The sequence below is a fragment of the Rhipicephalus microplus genome, chromosome X (genome assembly GCF_043290135.1).
Source record: "Rhipicephalus microplus isolate Deutch F79 chromosome X, USDA_Rmic, whole genome shotgun sequence".
Lineage (NCBI taxonomy): Eukaryota > Metazoa > Arthropoda > Arachnida > Ixodida > Ixodidae > Rhipicephalus > Rhipicephalus microplus.
Genome location: NC_134710.1, coordinates 157,637,983 through 157,657,801, shown reverse-complemented (window position 1 = coordinate 157,657,801; position 19,819 = coordinate 157,637,983). Strand labels below are relative to the sequence as shown.

The 19,819-nt window shown below is 45.1% G+C and overlaps 1 protein-coding gene across 2 annotated transcripts in view; it reads right to left on the bottom strand.

Moving 5' to 3' along the window:
- Positions 1–19,819, bottom strand: part of Ac76E (adenylate cyclase type 2 Ac76E) — a 770,909-nt gene that overhangs the window by 131,083 nt on the left and 620,007 nt on the right. For both annotated transcript variants that reach the window (XM_075878061.1, XM_075878062.1), the window contains one exon: positions 19,306–19,464. In XM_075878061.1, coding sequence (XP_075734176.1) covers positions 19,306–19,464 — 159 coding nt within the window. The remainder of the gene's footprint in view (positions 1–19,305; positions 19,465–19,819) is intronic.

The following is a 19,819-nucleotide window of genomic DNA, read 5'->3' as shown; positions in this document are numbered from 1 at the left end:
CTGACTCCTAGCAGCAGCTGTTTATTGTATTGCTGGCATAAATGTCTGGTAATTAGTACTGCTCAACACTGTGAGGTTGCGAAGCTGACACCTTGATTAAACATTTGACTTGTAAAGGTTGTTTTGATTCCAGAACGTTGATGTTACCACATTATAACTACGAGGGACACGTACCTCTGTGAAGTTCGCCAGCCAAGTGCATTCTCCCAACAACACAAACATTAATTTGCACGAAGGTCTACCAAAAATTGCTATGTTGCCAAAGCAGGCAATAAAATGGATTGTGAAAGTTGGGTGGTTAGACTAATTACTGGAAACTGCTGGGTTCACGATAAAGAAATTAAACATGCCAAAATCCACAATCCAGAGCGTCGATTACACGTGATCGGTTTGAATAGACGTCGTAACGAAAGAGTTAACCAGCCTTTTTTTTTGTGCTCATGAATGTATGGATAGTTGCTTCGCTATAAAAAAATCTCAAATTGACCAAGGTATGCTAAACTTACTGGATACCACGATAAAAGTTATGTCGTGATATAACTGCCATGACTAAATAGCAACGAACCTTTCTGTCATGTTTTGTGTAATGTAAGTTGAACGTGCCAGAAAAGTTTGCTAGTGTGCGGCAAAGAACCTGGTCATTCGACGTGCTTTCAAGTAAGTAACGGAAAATAGAAAACAATGTTATCATTACGAAACAATTGTGCCTACAGTAGCTATAGTTTTGCGCTACATTCAGAGGAACCGCAAGTCAGCTAGGCTTGGATATAACACCATCGCATGGATGCTCATCGACTGCCGATGAAGTCAGCTTTTTCTTAGCGAGTAGCGACGTCTTCGATTCATAGTTTTGTTTTCATACCACCAGCCCTTGCACATAGTTCGTAAGCCGTCATGTTCATAAGCCGGCATATTTCGTACATGATTTACAAGCAGCGGGAACGCCGGCGATCAGGAAAAGCAGAGATAACGTCACCAGCTACAAGAAGTAAGCGAACGTTGAAAAAACATATATCTGCCGGAAAGGCGCGAACTCAAGCCGTAAATTACTGCATCTCCATGCTTCCATTGTACAAGCACTCCTCGGAGCCCCATACGTCAATACATACTTTGCTGTCCCACGAGTATAGTGAAGGAAGACGGATCAACCCTCCCTAGCACATATTTTTCAGAACGAGATTACCATGTGAATATAAGAGCTACACTTTATTCCGCCGAAAACGAACAAAAAAGACAAGCCTGCGTGGAAGGGACAGCACAGTCGCAGCGAAAGCTAGAATAACGGGATTTCAGGCCCATTTATAAACACTGATTGGGTAACTGCTGCAAGCTCACTTGCTGGGTACCCACTATGGCATAAATAATAATAATTTCTGGTATAGTAGGACGGAATTCGCTCTGCCATCCTTCATCATTTTTCTGAGATGCGTGGTACCCGCTTAACACTTGCAAGGAATTTCGCGCCAATTGTTCGTGCAGTGGCTGACGACGATGAGGAATTATGCCTGAAATGGTTATGCGCAACATTTAATAGATAATCAGGAACGCGCTTTTGTAATGGCTTTGTAATGGTTTGAAGCATTGGACGACCAACTCGTTACGCTATTCTCATTGTGTGACGCCTGGATGTTCTTTTGCTGTTTAAAAACGCTTTATTACTCATAATAACGCGATTCATTTCCCGACATCAAGCCTGCCTAAGACAAGTTTGGGAACAATTCTCCAGCACCAGCGTGGCTTGGTGGTAGAATATCGGGCTGGCACGCAGCGGACTCGGGTTGGAGCCTCACTGTGTCCTTGGTTGTAGTTTTTTTTTTAATTTCGTTCGACAGTCGTTAAGGACATTGGCGGCGGCGGCAGACAACTACGACATCACGCGTGACTCGAGTTTTGATCTCATATAAGCTTTTTCTGTAAAAAAATTGAAAAACTACAACTTGTTCTCCCACTTCCTTGCATGTGCCAGATGATTTTCTTTACTAGCCAGAAACATTTCAGTAAGAGCAGTTAGTTTACATCAAATGCGAAGAAATGCCTAGAACCGAAACGAAGCTCATGAAAAACTTTGGGCTGCTCAGGGATTTTGGTTATTATGAACATGGCTCGCTCTTGACGGGAGTAACAAAAAATGCAAGAGAGCGATTATTCTCACGCGCGCGTTCTGAGCGAACGCTGCGCTTAAAGTTGTGCAGGAAAGACAGACGATCGAACTAATCCTGATAGAGAAAATTGGCGTTAGTACGGGGATTATTACAGCGACTGCGTCATCGAGATATGGAGAAATAGCGAGTAGCACAAAGTGTTCATTTAATCGTGTGTCTTCCTTTTCAGTCGTTCCGATCAGATTGTAGGGAAATTTGCATAGTCTGTAAATCAGTAAGCTGATGCCAAATATCAAGGTTCACTATATTTTCAGCGGCATGCGTAAAGAAAGATAGGTGATGCATCGAGCTATCTGGGGATTGTCCAGTGTCGACCGAATGCGAGTGTGTCACAAGTGCGTGAAATGAACAACGAAGACGACGCGGAGCTGCCAGACATGCAATGAAAATAGTATAGTGAGAAGGGGAGCGGTTTTGTGAACAATTACCTATGAACATGCATTTAGTTTTGCATCGAGTTTGGCAAAAACTGCAGACATACTTGAGCATGAAATATGTGCAGCATATAACTGCTTAAGTAACGCAAGGAATGGTTTTGGGACGTTGCAACAGTTCAAAAATTGAAGCACTGCATGGCTACTATTTCATGCTTGTGGAAAAGAAGCATTTCATATTAGAGTATATAGCATTAGGTGCCACAAGAACACTCGTTAGTTTAAGTCACGGCAATTAAAAAAAAGTGTCGAAAAGGTTGACTGGATGATGTGATACCTTAATATGCGCTGTGGCCTTAGAATCTGTGCATCACATACCAGTATATAAGTTGACGTTGTTCGAGCGCACTTCAAACAGAATATACGAGATAAGAAATTTATGTGAAGCTATATCTATCCGGACGTGACCACCCACCGCTATGTAATCTCATCTCATCGTTCGTTGTTTATACCTTCACGCAGTGTTGCTGTGCACTCTGCCGAAGTTGGGAAAAATAAAAGAGTACAATCGCCCAATAATAGCACAATCTTAGATTTGGAGAACCTTGCATGATTTACCATTTCAGGATACGATTCATCTCAAGATTTTGGGCTACGTGATTTTCATCCAGTCGTCAAGAATGTCGCCGAGCGCCACGTAGCTGAAGACATGATGAGAAGAATGACCCCAATAAAAAAGTTCTGAGAGTATCGCGCCATGAATACTAGAAAAAAACAAAAAACATCACCGCCTTCACGTGAGCTTTCGCGATTCATAATGTCAGTAGAAGTACACAAATACAGTCCTCTGGGAGAACAGGGTGAAACAAGAAATATAAAATGTGTCCACAAGAGTAAGTATCCTATGTTGAGTAAGAGGTAACTGAGTGCGGACTGGAGCTTCGAGCTTTTTTGCAGGCATCTGAGAAAGCTTTGAGTAAGGTTGACAGAAGTGAAACGGAAGAAAAAAGAAGGAAGCAAATGCAGCAAGTCCAGCGATGGGATTCGTCATTCACTTGTAACACGCTCTCTCTCGGCTCATGGTAGAGGGGGGGTGGGGTACGGGGGAAGACGAAAACAAAAGCGAGCAGACGTCCATCGCCTCGGGCAGCCGGCGAGAAAGTCTGGGCTAAGAGGATTAGGGCGTCAAAAATCCTGCCAGATCCCCGACGAGCCCGGCGGCTGGCTTGACCAATCAAGCGGGCCTCCAGATGCGTGGTGGACTGTCGGAGTACGCAGCCCAGGCGCCCGTATAGCCTCCCGTGGGCACTGCAGCTCTGTCGGTGTAACGCTCTCGCAACGCCCACGGCACCTTCAACGTCTGACGGTACCTCAGACACGGTTTCACTCATCGTTTGGCACGATCGAGATATCCGCGCTATTCAAGCTTTGGAAACGTGGGAGCGAGATGGAACACGAGAGAAACTAGTTTGCCACAACACACATAGCTCGAAGTGGTGATGGTGTTTTTTTTTACATTTTTGGTCTTAATTTTGTCTGTGTTCAGGTTTAATCACTAAATATTCTACTTGTTTAACTTGCTATTCTACTTCCGTGTAACTCCCGCAAAAGAAACAAATGTGCACGAGAAAATGTATGCCCTGCAGGGTCTTATTCCAGTCCATTAAATTGTACAGAGGAATGTGTATCGCAAGCGGATCATGCCCTCCACGCCTTCGAGGTTGTGCATTGCCTCATCGTGACAGAGACCCTTCTATGAGCACTAAGAGTTGACTGCATTAGTGCGCGAACGATTATACTGTCAAGCACACGCGGGCAGTCCGTTATGTATACGTTTTGTGACACCTGTGATACATTTGAATAGATTTATCTTGAAGTATATCGCAATCATTTCACAGCAAGCACTACTCATCAAGGAATACTAACTTATCGGACTTCTTTGACTGAAATATATACAACTCTTGATGACTGTCGGTTCCCGGTGAATGATCTACTCGGCATGACCGCAGGCCCCTCGATCCCTGCTAACATTCATAAACAAAACCGATTCAGCCTCGCGTTTATGGACATTTCTTCGTGTGACTACCTTATTGTGCCTCCGTCTGGTCATTTGTTTTTTTTTCTTTTTTTTCTCATCTCTTCTTTCTTTATGTTTTCTCCTTTCCGAAAGAACCGGCAGGTGTTGTGCCTCTTGAGGTGGTAGTTGTCAGAATCTTTCCTCTCTATCCACCCTCCAACTCTTTTTTAGTGAACTCAAACCTAATAATAATAATAATAATAATAATAATAATAATAATAATAATAATAATAATAATAATAATAATAATAATAATAATAATAATAATAATAATAATAATAATAATAATAATAATTATTATTATTATTATTATTATTATTATTATTATTATTATTATTATTATTATTATTATTATTATTATTATTATTATTATTATTATTATTGTTTCAGAGATAAGATTGAGAAGGACAACGAACAGCTTTAACCTCAGAACAGTGCCTCCACGAGCGAAAAAGGGGTCATGCGCCTCATGCACGCACAAATTTTCTTGACGTACAAATATTTAATGCAACTTTCTAGTTAGCCTAAATGCGGTGTACTTGTTAAATTAATCCATTTTTATTGCCTTATGTAGTTCGATCTACTTGTTTTAAATACTCTATTGTAAATAAACCAGTTGAAAATCTCGGTGTGTTTACAGAGTGCCAGAGTAATAGTGCGACTCTGCAACACATCTTTGGACCGTTCCAACAGCGCAGGCGTTATTAAATATACATATGTAAATGCATTTACCGGAAAAGCGCCACACGCTCTAAACACCTCCTACGTATCTTTGGAAAGCTCAGAAAAATGTACGTTGGGAGATTTTATGAAATCAGGAGGAGACATATAGCAGACTGAGCCTGGGGAGATGGTATTTAAAATTACACAGGTTTAAGTAAACATTATGCTGTACTGTGGCAGTTTTGTTACAGCAGTTTAACGATGCTTCTAACTCAGTTAAGATGGAAGGTTCATTGTATGCGTCATTATTAATGGATTTTCGTTCAATTTTTTTGTTTTTCTATTCTTGCTTTGTGACGTTGGAGCGCTGGAATGCAATGGCATGAGCTGGAGACCTGTTCGAAGCGTGCACCAAGGAAGTTCGCTTAGTCTTCCAAACAGTTGTCTTGTGGGTTTACTAGATGAAGTGGATGTGTTCTAGTCCCACTGCCCATGCTTCAAACTCTTGCTTCATGTGTACATGAGTTGACGCCAGATAGAACCGTCTGCCAGTTCACTCCTCTAGCCTGTCGACGCGTTCTCCTGCCTTGAGACTTCATGTTTTTAAAGTTGACAAGACTCGCGGAGGTCGGTGAGTCTCGAAGCAGCCTCCATGCTTTGTTTTGTTGTTTTCGCGCATTCAGACACTCACTGTTCTATCAGGGGACGCGTCCTTTGCTGGGTAGTCCAGATGTTTATATAACACACTTAGCTGCAGCTTCAATCAGGAAAGCAGTAATGTACTGCACAGAGGCATCTATGATAAAACAACATATGTTCGTCCAACTTAAGCTGGCAATCCTATAAAACTGGTCCCAATCGGCTTTTTCTGTGAGCCATTTGGAACGTGTGCAGGACACTCAGATGATGTTGGTGTACTTAAAATTAAAGGAGAATGGTCACTACCGGAAAGATTATTTATGACTTTCCATCTGAGTAAAGGTAGAAGCGATGGGGAGACAATTATGTGGTCTATCGATGAGTAGGTATTGTTAGCGAGGCTCTACTATGTTGTTTTTCTTTATTTAGCAGAGTTGCGCCAGAAAAGAAAAGAAACTTTTCAAGCAGGTGGCCTCGCGCATCGCGGTGAGAGTCACCCCATAAGCTACTATATGCAATAAAGTCCCCTTGTACAAGATGCTGTTCTGGAACTTCATTGATTAGTGACTGAAATTCGTAATTCTTCAGTTCATGGTGTGGAGGCATGTAACTACGGCAAATTGTTACCATTTTGTTGAACATGACAGCTCGGTTAGCTACTGCCTCCAGGGATATTTGAGGGGGTAAATGTGTTCAGGCTGTTGCTGGATAAACTATTATGGCAACACAACCAGATGCGACCGCACCATCTCGGTCCTTTAAAAAATAACGTAATTGCGTAGGAGGTAAAGGTAGAATATATATGAAGGCCTTCCAAATTCTAACCAAAGCTCATAAGGACTTCCCAACTGAATACACTCAAACCATTATCTGGGCGCCAGGGCACGAGGGCGTCACCGAGAACCAGTTTGCGGAGGTGACTCGAGGCTTCACAAACTACAGAGCTTCCTTGCACACTGCAATAGAGGATCCAACGCCCCTAGACCCTAACTTTCGATTTTGATCGATTTGTGGGGTTTAACGTCCCAAAACCACGATATGATTATGAGAGACGCCGTAGTGGAGGGCTCCGGAAATTTTGACCACCTGGGGTTCTTTAACGTGCACCCAAATCTGAGCACACGGGCCTACAACATTTCCGCCTCCATCGGAAATGCAGCTGCCGCAGCCGGGATTCGAACCCGCGCCCTGCGGGTCAGCAGCCGAGTACCTTAGCCACTAGACCACCGCGGCGGGGCTAGACCATAACTTTGGTACAATTCTTCAGTATCACAAGGACAATAGAAAAGTGTATGCAGTACCGCATAAGAAACTCACAGCAATGGAATCAGTGGCGTTACGCAGAATCCAAACAAACACATACACGAACTTACACAGGCTGCATGTATTCTACCCCACAGCATACAAAGATATATGTCCGTGGTGTGGGGCCACACCAACCCTCTTTCACATCACGTGGGAGTGTACGCATCACAATGAAGAACACCACAACATGAACAACACAGAGGAACAATGGGAGGCGCTGCTGCCCAGCTCGGCCATTGTTGATCAGCGCTGGCTGGTCCAACGGGTAGAAATGATGGCTAGGGCCAGCGGAGCCCTGGAATAGGGGCCCGACCATTTGGAATGCTCCGCGTTATGCGCAAATAAAGTTTTCTCTCTCTCTCTCTCTCTCTCTCTCTCTCTCTCTGCGTAGGAGGTTGGTGTGTTTTCATTTCAAGTGTGTTTCGCGCAAACACAGCACTTTGGTGTATGTTTGTGTAGAAGTTGTTGGATATCGTCTAGGTTTCTCGGAAGTTCTCCGACGTTCCATTGTATTATATGCGTCATTTTCAAGTTGTGTGGTACTGTATGTACAAAACGTGTTACTTTAAGTTGCAGGGCCTTTTCGTGTCCCCGTAATTCAACGTTATTTTTGGGGAAGCACTCCAAAGAGTTTCCCCTATCCCTCGGCATCTGAGGCAGTGGAGGAGGGGGACTTATCTATCACCTCTTGCGAGGTGGCGGGTGGTGCCTGATCAGCAGGCACGTTCAAAGAAGCTTCGGACCCAACTGCGCGTGCAGTGGTTCGGGGTCTAGCAGACTTTGAAGTCTGCTGACTCTGTTAGGCAGGGGGCGGAGCAGCGCAGGCTACTCCAGCCTTAGGCACAGATGGCGCGATCACGATCACACTCCCTGTGACACTCGCAGGCGTGTAAAGATGTGGCGCGGTGCCCTGGCGCGTCACATCTGCAAAGGAAGAGGAGTGCTGTACTAAACAAAAATAACCTAAAATAACCTTAAAACCGAGGTAAACCACTTGTCCTCTAGTGAACTACCTTTTCTGAGGTTTTTTTACCACCTACAAGTCGAAGTAAAAATTTATTCTCGTGCTAACTGAGTTTTTGAATGTAGGAAGAGTAGTAAGTATTTACCCAACTGAGGTTTCGAGAGAGTATAGTGAGAGTAAACTTTTACTGCCTTCACAAGGTTTTGAGGTGATTTCTGGAAGTTATTTCAGGTAGTAAAGAAGATGAAGTTAACGGGTGCTTTCGGCCAAAGAGTCGAAGAATTCATTAAATATCAAATGACGGCAGAATTGATGACACATAGATTAACATACAGACAAACACACACATACAACAAACGCAGAATGAAATACCACTTCAGCAGACTGCACGCATTACTCAACTGTACTTCGAGAATCTGGTATATATAGAAACGACTTTTTGATCTGCCGTGTAGTCAGTCAGTCGATTAACAATAACGGTTAAACGTGCAAGCATAGACTTCAGGTGGGCTGCAGGTCGCTAAGAGTCACACCGACCTTTTATTATAAACCCACACGATCTCACCTTTTTGATTATCTAATAATTACACTCTAAAAAATAGCGAGTAAAAAGGGTGTCTTTTCTGTCCCACAACAATAGTCGTCATTTATATTGCGTTCTATCCTCGCGCTATTGCCCCACGCCCGGTACATTCCGGTCACGATCGACATGCCCATTATCAGGGTTACAATGCATTCTCGATAGGAAAGTGGCCAGCACCGAGTTTTCAAGAAAGGAAGCGCACGCAAGCCTGATGACGATTGTTGTTGTGGGACAAAAATACACCCTTTTTACTCGATATTTTTTTAGAGTGTAGCTCGCACACCAGCCTGTTGGTCCCACCCGTTGTAACACTGCTGATGCACAAGTTTATAAAATGTACCTATGTACGCACAGACCATGGCAGCTCAATGGTTTTATTTGAGCGGCGGTGCAAAAAACACAGTAGCAGCACGTATTCATGACAAGGGACGTAGACGAGCGGTGCACGCCTGTATACAACCTTCTTACCGACGGCGTACTAGGCCTTTTTTAGGAGCACGGCTATGCGATGAACGAGAGCTGGTGATCACAGAATACGTCTCCTGTGTGAATTTCGTCCTCATTTTGGGCTGCAAAATTTGGTTTGCACTTTACTGCAGCAGACATTGTCTTCTGTGGAACAAAATATATGCGACGCTTCTTTTACCTGCCCCGGTGACGCACTCACACTGGCCGGCTTTGTGCCAACGACGTAGCGAAGCCTTTCGCTTATCGCTTCGGTAACTGGTCACTCTTCAGGAAGCAACCATGGACGATGACACCAGCTTGATTTTGTTGCCGCTGGCTGCTCTTCGCGAAGCAGAATGAAAGCGAGGTATTCAAGACGTACAGGTTCGGAGGCTCGCGCTCGGAAGCGCATGGTCGCTCGGTGATGTAAAAACACGTGAGATTCATCAGCTTCACCAGACACACAGATCCCGAGCTTCTTCCAACATCTGTATCCAGGGCCGCCGCACAGCAAAAGCCAACGATTTGCCAAAATATGCAGGGCAACTTTCCAGCAGGTTTTTTTTTTCCTTGGAGTACCCCCTCTTTTTTTCATTCACAGAATGCTTTCCTCGCTCGTTGTGCTCATGCTGCTCTCAGTTCCAGTGAAAGTGCCTTGACTCGAGGTCAGTTATGATGCGCGGCGATGCCATGCCAAAATTTAAAAAAAAACACCTGTGCTCTTCACGCACCTTCACGATTCCGTGAGAGCGTCAGTCAGAGGGTTTTGGGCCAAAAGCCGCCGAAGCAGCTGCAACTTGCAGTCACGTGGTAGTAAACTCTGAAACGCCGATGAAAAATCACGTGATAGAAAACTCCCCACGAGGTAAATCTTGATTTTGACATCCTTTTACTAGGTACTTAAGAGCTGGTGGTAAAAATATGTCGTGTACCACCTTTTACTCCAACACGAGGTAGTAATTTTAAACGCGAGTGAGTTTTCAGAGGTCATGAGCCGCAAAAACCCCTAACTCTGATGGTTTTTGCTTACAGTATGGTTATGAAGAGAAAATCGCTCGCGCTCCTCTTGAAAAGACAAACTGAATTTCTCTTGCAGCTCAAAAGTTTGGTTTTACTTTTTCCAAAATTAGCATGATCGTGAGTAGGCGGGATGGCCTCCTTCGCAGTTAGCACAGCGGGCTTCTACAGTACAAGTTTCCGGTAAGTGTACGTTGAAGCTACATTTTGCGCAAGTAGCGTGCCCTCTGCGCCTTTTTGACCCATGTCCAAAGCGCTGACATTTGAAACACCAACGAGAATTTGGTATGTAGGGTATTACACGTAGCTTAGACTAGCCGGTTTCAATTGAATCGGGATAATCACTGGTACCGAACGTTATACTTATATGTTTCGTTGGTACTTCTTTGTTGTTTCATCGTATCACTATTCTTTGGACCTTGACTGCATTTTAGTTTTGCAAACCTTCCAATAATTCACTCTCTGATAATGCCAGAAGGTCGTCATCAGACACGAGTGAACTGACTGTGTTCAATAGTCTGTGTGGGCCTGCGGAAACTTGGACATCTCTAAGCGCAACCAGTTTAGACAAGTTGTCGTATTGGAGCTTGTCGCGCACCTCCAAAAGGGCCACCTTCAAAAGGAGGTGGCCGCTTCCCAACGTATGAGGCCCTGGGCTGATTGCTTTGGTACGCGTTTTTGAGACAAATGATGTAGCTCGGACCATTTTGTTTGCTTTCTGGCTATGCATGACATAAAAATTGGGGAAGGACTGCTTTGGTTTCGGAAACAAGAAGCGTTCTTTAGTGCGCCATCTTTACGGGTGGCGATGAGAGAGGGGGGGAAACGTTGGACAAACATATTGTATAAAGTTCTGTGGCGATGGTGGCCACCCACCTCCGAGCCCAACAAGGGGACGCTACAAGGTTTAATAGTAAACTTTTGGAGACGCTTTGCCGCTAACCAAAATATAACGACCCAAGTTTGGGCAACAACACAAGGTCAACCCTCGTCACCAAGAAATTTGGAAGTAAACAGAAGAGAAAAAATGACAGGACAGATAAAAGTGAGAGATAAAGATGACGTAGGGAGAGAAGGAGAGAAAAAAGTGACTGCCTGTTTACCCTGGGTGGGTCAGCCCAGGGATGCCGTCTATGTGAAGCCTGCACCAAAGAGTGTGTTGCCTCTGCTGGGGGGCCTTAAGTCGAAACACCGAGCATCGGCTCAACCCCCAGGATCCCCTTTTTACCGAACACGGCTCAGTCCCGCACGGCTAGGGGTGAAAGAAAGTCAAACAACCCCCGTCCCACCCCACCGTTAGTTCGAGTCCGCGATGTCGCTACGCACCAAAAGCCTGCTTACGCTGACGGCCCTGTGGGCCCCCCTAGCTTGGTGTACAGCAAAATTAGTACAGGAGGGTAAGAAGTTTATAAATATGACTCGCTAGTCATAACATCAAAAATGTCAAAATCTCGTCACGTACGTTGTCAAACACTTTAAAAAGTATTGGCACATACTCTGGGGCGAGTATGTGCCAGAGGTGACAGACATGTATTTAATATCTACCCAGGAAGGGCAAGAACATATATGGGTAACTTTACCGTTTGAGTGTTAAGAAAAATCTGTCATAAGCAGCGTTGACCAGACTAATGCTAACAATAAATGTCAGTGTCCAGCAGGAATCGAACCCTAGCATTCCGCGTGAGAATGAAGTGTTCGAACGATGGTCTTCCAGTCACTGCGATCAAATTCAACCCCGCTGTAAAAGATTTTGGCTTACACACTTTTATTACGATTGAGCTTGGAAGCGCTCTGCAGTCAGTCCCGAGCATCCCTACTTCACGTGCCCTCACGCTCTTCTTCCTTGGTTCCTTTACTAAGCCCAGAACGGCCCACCGCGGTGGTCTAGTGGCTAAGGTACTCGGCTGCTGACCCGCAGGTCGCGGGTTCGAATCCCGGCTGCGGCGGCTGCATTTCCGATGGAGGCGGAAATGTAGGCCCGTGTGCTCAGATTTGGGTGCACGTTAAAGAACCCCAGGTGGTCAAAATTTCTGGAGCCCTCCGCTACGGCGTCGCTCATAATCATATGGTGGTTTTAGGACGTTAAACCCCACATACCAACCAATCAGCCCAGAACGTTCAAATATTGAGCATTACCGGTCGCGTAAAATTAGGCGCACAGTTCCAGAGGGTAGAGTCTTTGTATAGGCTTGATCGCAACAACACCTCCTTGGAACTTAATTTTGCACGAACGAATGAGGCCATCCGCGCTGTGGCTCACTTTCATCACCCTTGCAAGCTTTCATAGCTTGCGTGGCACACTGTCGGCATGCACGAGTACGAAATCCCCTTGTTTCACTGCCATGGTTGATCTTGTGTCACCAAAGCGTGCTGATCGTAGTTGCAGCAAGTATTCTCTTTGCCACTGCTTCGGAAAACTTTGAACGAATAATTTTGTGTATGAATGTCTTTGTATGGCATCTGCTCGTTTGGTGTCCCGGTGACTCCATCGGCGGCCAATTATGCAATCGACGACAACCTTCGTTCAAGGAGAAGTTCGGCTAGTGTTAGCGTACAAGGTTCTCCCGAATTGTTTCAGTGAAAGTAAGAGGTCTGGAGTGTTGGACACGTTCGACCTAAGCCAGCACTGTCGATATTTCTTCGAAGTTCAGACGAGCTTTGCCTATTATTTTTCGCAGAGGAAGCTTCACTGATCGTACCAGGTGCTCCTATCATCCACCTCATCAAGGAGCATTTGGTGCTGTAAACTTTCACGAACTACCGTTGGCGCTAAGGTGACCAGTGACTTTCTCTTGAAACATCATTCGGTGTAGCCGCCGTATGTCAGCCGATGCCTTGAGAAAGGGGCATGTGTTGTGAGAGTAGATCACGCTTGGTAATCCTCTTCTAGCTTTGAATCACCGTAGGCATAGTAGGAAAGCCTTCTGATGGCATTGTCGAAACCAGCTCGAGGTGTACGGCTCTAGATATAGCGCACTTGAAAAGTGCAACGTAACACTTCGTGTCACCTGTTTCCGTACGTGTAAGAAGAGACCAGCGAAGTTCACCTCTACCACTTCGAACAGGTTCACCGGTGACACTCGATGGCTTCCCAATGAAGCAGTCTCAGCTCTTTCTGGGCACTCTGAAAGGCTTGCATACGTAGCACTCGTGCAATACTTTCTTCACCAAAGTTCGAGCAATTCCAATCGAGTAGCATTCTCGAATCTGCGTGAGCGTATCTTTAACTCTTCTATGTAGAACTTGAAGACGAGCTCTGTTTGCCAAAAGCATCAAAAAGTGATGGCTAGACAGTGGTATGATTGGGTGCTTAACAGCTTGCGTGCTCTGCATGAGCGATAGGTGGCTTCCGACCCGAGAAACTTCGTCTGTGTTTAGGCAAGGCAGTAGCTCAGCGTTTCGAGATGTGGACTGTACTGATTGACCCTAGCACAAACCGATGAGCTCTGCAGGAAAGCCTTGTTGTTGAGCACGTCTGATCCAATATCACTCAGAATTCAAGATTTCTGTAGCCACCAGATATTCAGTTTGATTTGTCCTATTTCTACAAGGGTCGGTGAATCTAAACACCGACGTAATGACTCTGAGTAGGCGCTGAAGCCCACTGTGCCATCGAATGTCGATGATAGCAGTTGAGAATCGCGTTACTATCGCGACGTGTACTGATGCGACTTCATCTTGGTTGACATCCTCTATGTCTGGTTCATTGAACTGCCGGGGCAATTCTTGAGCCGATAGAGTCAACATTCTTGAGCTGATTAACACAGCCAAAAGCTTGAATTTCGGTAGCATCGCTGCCTTAATGGGTGCTACACGTGACTTTGCAATCAACAGCGTCGGCTTCTCAGGACTTAGCATGACGTATATTGCTGCTCCGTACGCCACTACACTGGCGTCATAACGGACATGTACTTGCAGCACATTGAGCATCTTTCCTCCGCCACACATATAGCAAAGAACAGTAACAGTTGGCAGTTGCGGCAGCTTGATGACCCCATCACGTTATTCCTTTTGCAGGTCCTTGGGTAGCACTTCATCCCAGCTGATCTATCGTATCCACAACTTTTGAATTAATATTTGTACGGCAATGGTATATGGTCTGACAAGTACCAGGCGGTCAATTATTCATGATGCTGCCTGCAAGACAAATCGCTTTGCTTCCGTTCATGTTGCCATAAATCTGAGTAGATTTTCAGCCGAAAAGCTGAACTCGTCTCTTGCAGGATACCCCACTTAACCAAGGACCTTCACGGCTGTTTCGTGAACAACTACCATTTCGTTACTGGTAGACGCTTACTTGCGTTCAAGATACCGCATCATTTTTCCGAATACGTGTATCATTTGCGGAAGGTTATGTCTGCCGGTTTTCATATTGTTTGCACTTCTCGGCAAAATCTGGCAGCCTCTTCTTTTATTTCGGCACCAGTGACAGAGTCGTTCACGTAAAACGAGTCAGCAAGAGTTTAGGCTATTTGTGCCATGGCAGCTCGTGCTCTTTTCACGTGGTAGAGAATAGAAGCCGTAAAAGAGGAACGGGCTACAAGTTACTCCAAATGGCACTCGTGTCATCCTCTACACTTGGAACTTTGGCCTAGATAAACCTCGTTTTTCAAACCATGAAAAGAAAGCGAACAGTATTACTTCTACTAGTACCACTATCTGAAGAAACGCCTTTACTATGTGGGCAATCATGGCCACCAGGTGCATTCTGAAGCGTAGTAGAATATGCATGAGGTCTTGATACAAGTTGTCACCTTTTTCAAGGCAGTCTTTGAGAAACTTGCGTCCCTTGGCATGTCACGAAACGTCGAACGCCACTCGAATTTTTGTCGTCAGCGCTTGTCCACATGTGACTCCTTGTGCGGCATACAATATAACTTCGTCACGTCTAGTACTCTCTTATGGTATCGTCATACGTTTGGAGCAGTCCCTTGTTAGCGCTGAGAGGGCTGACAAGTTTGTCCAGTCGAGTAATACCGATTTGTCTGTTGCGTGAAAGCTCAAATCTACCCTTCCAAGGAAGGGTCACTTCATACCTTCCATTGAGAAAGCTAATGGTTTTCTCAAAATGTCTCATGGTTCTCAAGTTCCCAAAAGGAACGCAGAAACTCGGTGGAATTGATAGCGAGAGCTTTGAGCACGCACGCGTCCATGTAGCTGTTAGTCGAGACATCGACTGCCATGTGCTTTCCTGCAAGGTCCATCCCAACTTGGAGTTGAGTGCAGTGAACGATTCATTGCTTTCACACCTTGAAATTTCACCTGTCAACACTTGCCACATTTGATCCTGGCCGAGCTGTACGCTCATACCACTATTCGTTATGACAGACGGGTGGATCAATTCATCAGCGACATCCTCTCTGAGGTTCTTGAAAGACGCGACGAAGGCTACGTCCATTGTCGCTTCTTCGATAACCTGGCAGATATATGGGATCTAGATGGCTTGGATGACCATCCCTTTCTCAGAAACTTGACTTCACAGTCTCAGTTCTACTATGCGACTCCTTTCAGCCTCTTGGTATAATGCACTTGCGAAAGTGTTGAGGGTAGTCTGAGTGGTTTCCACGCTTTTCAGCGGAAGATTCTTGGATAAAGCTTTGGTTATGATGGTACTCTGACTACCACTGTAAAAAACTTCTCTAACGTAGCGGCAGATGTTTTTGTTTGTGGCCCAAGCTCGGAAAGTCTTCAGAAAGACACGAGTAATGGAGTTTTCACTTACGTATCGTTTTCTCAGTGGTGTACGCACTGTCGTAGTTTTGTCATCGTTAATGTTTGCATAAAATGTAGGCTGCGCACTCCTCTCCGGGTCACACATGGTCGTAGCATGTAGGCCTTTGCATCTCGAACAGGCAATCTTTTTTTTTACAGTCCCGTGCTCGATTTCTTCTGGTAGAGCAGCGGAAACATCTGTCATTCAACAGCAGTTCCTTCATCTGCTTCAGATGTAGCTCAGCTGGGCACAATTCGGTTTCATGAAGATTTTACGAGAGGAGGGATCAGTTGTGCTTTCTTGGTTCTCGCGCTGAGTTACTGTGAAGCAGAGATGAGGTGGGTTTTTCTCGGCGAGAATACGTCGACTGACTGTCACCGGTTGGGTTTCGAGTTTTCGACATCTGGGGTACTTATAGTCCCTCTTTTCTAATATTTCTAACTCGATGCACAGGAAGTTGAGATGATCATCCAGTCCTACGGGTGTATCATTGCCTCTCGAGTCACGTGACACCTGGATGGCCTACGATCGATGGCACTGCACTACTATGTCCCACCAGTAGAATGTTGGAGAGCTTAGATGAGAAGGAGACCTTATGCATGCCAAGAGCATCTAGGCCTCGGATACTGACGAGTTCTTGGTCGCAGAAGTTGCGCATAGCTTTGGTGTCGTTTGACGAACAGACAGGGCTCCACATGCGTAGCTTCGCAAAATATTCTTTCTCTAGGCGCGTCTTGTCACCAAAGCGCCTCTGCAGCATGGTTATAGCATCGTTGTAGCAGCTCTCAGTCGTCAGAAGACCCCTCATTACCGATGGAGGGTAGTTTTAAATATAAATTTGCAGGCAATTTAGTTTCTTTGTGGCCATTATGCGGGGGTCTCTGTGAACAAGCTAGTCGAGTCATTCTCAAAATTTCCTCCAATTGCACAGTTCCACAGAGGATAGAGCTATTGTCAGTTTAGGCAGTGTAACGCCAGATCCGTCTAAGATGCTGCAACTGTTTGAGCGACCGTTCCTTCGGTTGCGGTTAACGACTGTAGCATGCGATTCTTCTTGCTACTAAGATCCGCAAGAATGCGAATAGCATTGTCTTCGTATTTTAGGCTGGCGTTATACTAAGCCTGAAGCGTTTTGTCGGGAATGCGCTGCTTGATTTCGGCTTTCACGTTATTAGGATCGTTGTTGCTAGCTTTCAGTCCCTCATATATGAGGTGGAGCTGGTCATAGGTCGCAGAGTTGTTAGCGAGGACACCACTAGCCTCGTTTATAATTTTCGTGTTTTGTGCTCGCCGTGATGTCCGCTTCGACTTTAATCAGTTGATGCCGGTGCAATTGACTGGTAGCCGTCTGTAGGTCACTGGTTTTCAATCCCGGGTTTCAGCACCAAATGTTCGAACGAAGGCGTTAACGTGATTAAACTCCACTCCGTCGTAAAGGGTTTTGGCTAACACACTTTTATTGAGATTCAGCTTGGAAACGCTCTGCCGTAAGTTCCAAGCGTCCCCGCTTCAAGTGCTCCCGCTTTTTCTTCCTCGGTTATTTTATCCAGCCCGGAACGTGCAACTAATAAGAGAAGTATTCTACAACAGAACCACGCCAGGTCCAAAATATACTTTTCAATTATACACTGTTTGTGTACCGTCAATCGTGGTTGCAGTACTGAATATACAGTTTTATAAACATTGCATATGTACTCCTATGATACAGCCGTCATGTAGGGTTAACGTAAATTGCAGTTAGACGCCATCCGCTGAATTTGATTTGTGTAGCCGTGTTGAGTGCTATCATCCTCGCGTGCAACAGCGCAAGCAGCTGTGCTTAATATCAGCCTACCGCTTCTGGTGTGTCTAATATTTATGTAGCTTTTCGCATAGTTACGCCAACTGTAAAAAAACTGATAATATAAAGAATATGCGGCTGTTTGTGCATGTAAAAAGATATGCGTGTTCGTGAATTTGTGCATATATTTAGCACCACTTCATAACGTGCTGCTCAATTAAAATATACAAAATACATTCACCTTCCCTCCGTATGATTCGGCAGACATTCACTCCCAAGGTACGTGGGATCTGCCGAACTTATTTAACTTTCGAGTCACACAGCACACGATGACGACTTCGACAATTCGAAGCGCAGGGAACCAGCTGAGATGGGCGCAATAATTTCTTTCGGCGATGCTCTATGTTCGTCTTGATCACCCTACGCGTACGAGCAGATGTCAGGGAGACGCTGAGCAGACCAACGAGTAGATACACTTTAGAGCGAACTCTTGCGCTGGTTTCTATAGGAGATGCAACGACCGGCACTTCAGCCAGCATGGGAATGATGGGTAGTGCACTGATTTGTCTAATCTTTGTTCTTTTGGGCTCCGTTTCGCTCGATGAGGCCTGAATACGCTATGCCGCAAAACAAAGTTTGGTAGATTCAGCAAATCGGTTCATCAAGTTCACAATGGTTCATTTCTTTATTCGATACAAAAACAAAACACAAGAAACAAAGCCACAAGCTCCTTCGAATCCTACAGGTGCGAGGACTAGGCAAATTCGTGTACTACCTATCATTCTCATCGTGACTGAATGATCGCTAAAGCGCCACGGTCTCCTATAGTTAATTTTAGGAAATTGTGGAGCAGATCATGTGACGCGAATAAATACATGTGAAGGGTTTTATTGCCCATCCTATTGGCTAAAGGGCCGTGTAAGCTTCGCATTGGTGAAGAGAACTTCTGAGATGGAGTATACAGGCTGCAATACCGTCTTCGCTTTGAAAAGCATAGCGAGGCTAGGTTCGTTGCAACGGCAATAGGGGACGGAAAACTGAGAAAATAAGTGCCACACGAAACTTTTTATCAAAATCGAAACAATACTGTGAGGTGAACCAAACCCATTAGCTGATTACGAGGAATGTCGTAAATGAGCAATCCGTGTTAACTTTGAGCACTCTACGATTTTCAGCGTGCATTAAACTCCCGGTACACGGGTGCATTTGCATTGCTGCATTGAAATGCGGCAACGCGCCATGACCAGCATTTTCACCTTGCGACATCGTACCAAGCGACGCAGCGCCGCAAGAGCGAAGCCACCCCGGCAAATGTAAAAAAAAACATATTTCTTTTCCAAACTTGACTTCGAAAACACTACAGCGGTTTCTGAGAAAATGACTGACGTGCAAATCAGCCGCGACAACTCGCTGTCGTAATACTGGCTTCGTAGTCTTGAATACGGAATAGTTCGACAAAGGCGTGACAGAGAACTAAGAGGACACTGCAGAATACTTTTTGAACTTTCGAACAGCTGTAAATGCATAACTTAAAACCATAAATGTTGACAAAGAGAGCCAAAAGACCCACAGAAGACTCACCCTGGAACACCGCCAGATTCCATGTGGTTGGCCAAGGTGACGTCGTCGGACCACACATCGTATTGCCATTTGCGCAGGCCCAGCACACCGCACAACACGTTTCCAGTGTGCACTCCAATGCGCATGTCCACGTTCACCTCGGTGGCCTCGCGGACCACACTGCGCAGGAGACAAACAGTAGCTCTTCAGGCAATTCCTAGACACACCTTTAAAGCAACACACATAGCTGCAAAAACAATTCGTCGAAACATGAGTATTTTTTAAGAGCTTTGAGGGTGCCAAAAATGGGTGGCTCTTAGAGCTCGAGATAAAACTTCGGATGTCCGCAAAAAAACCCTTTGCGCCGTCGCTGAAGGAGTGACATGCCCACGGAGGCAATGGGGACGAAAATTAGACGCGATAGTAGCGCCGTTTGGAATCAGGCGGCAGTTGTGAAAATATGAAACAATTACAATTTTACTTATAACCGGGAATATTTTACTCTCAACTGACGTTTTCAAATGAATAAAAAAAA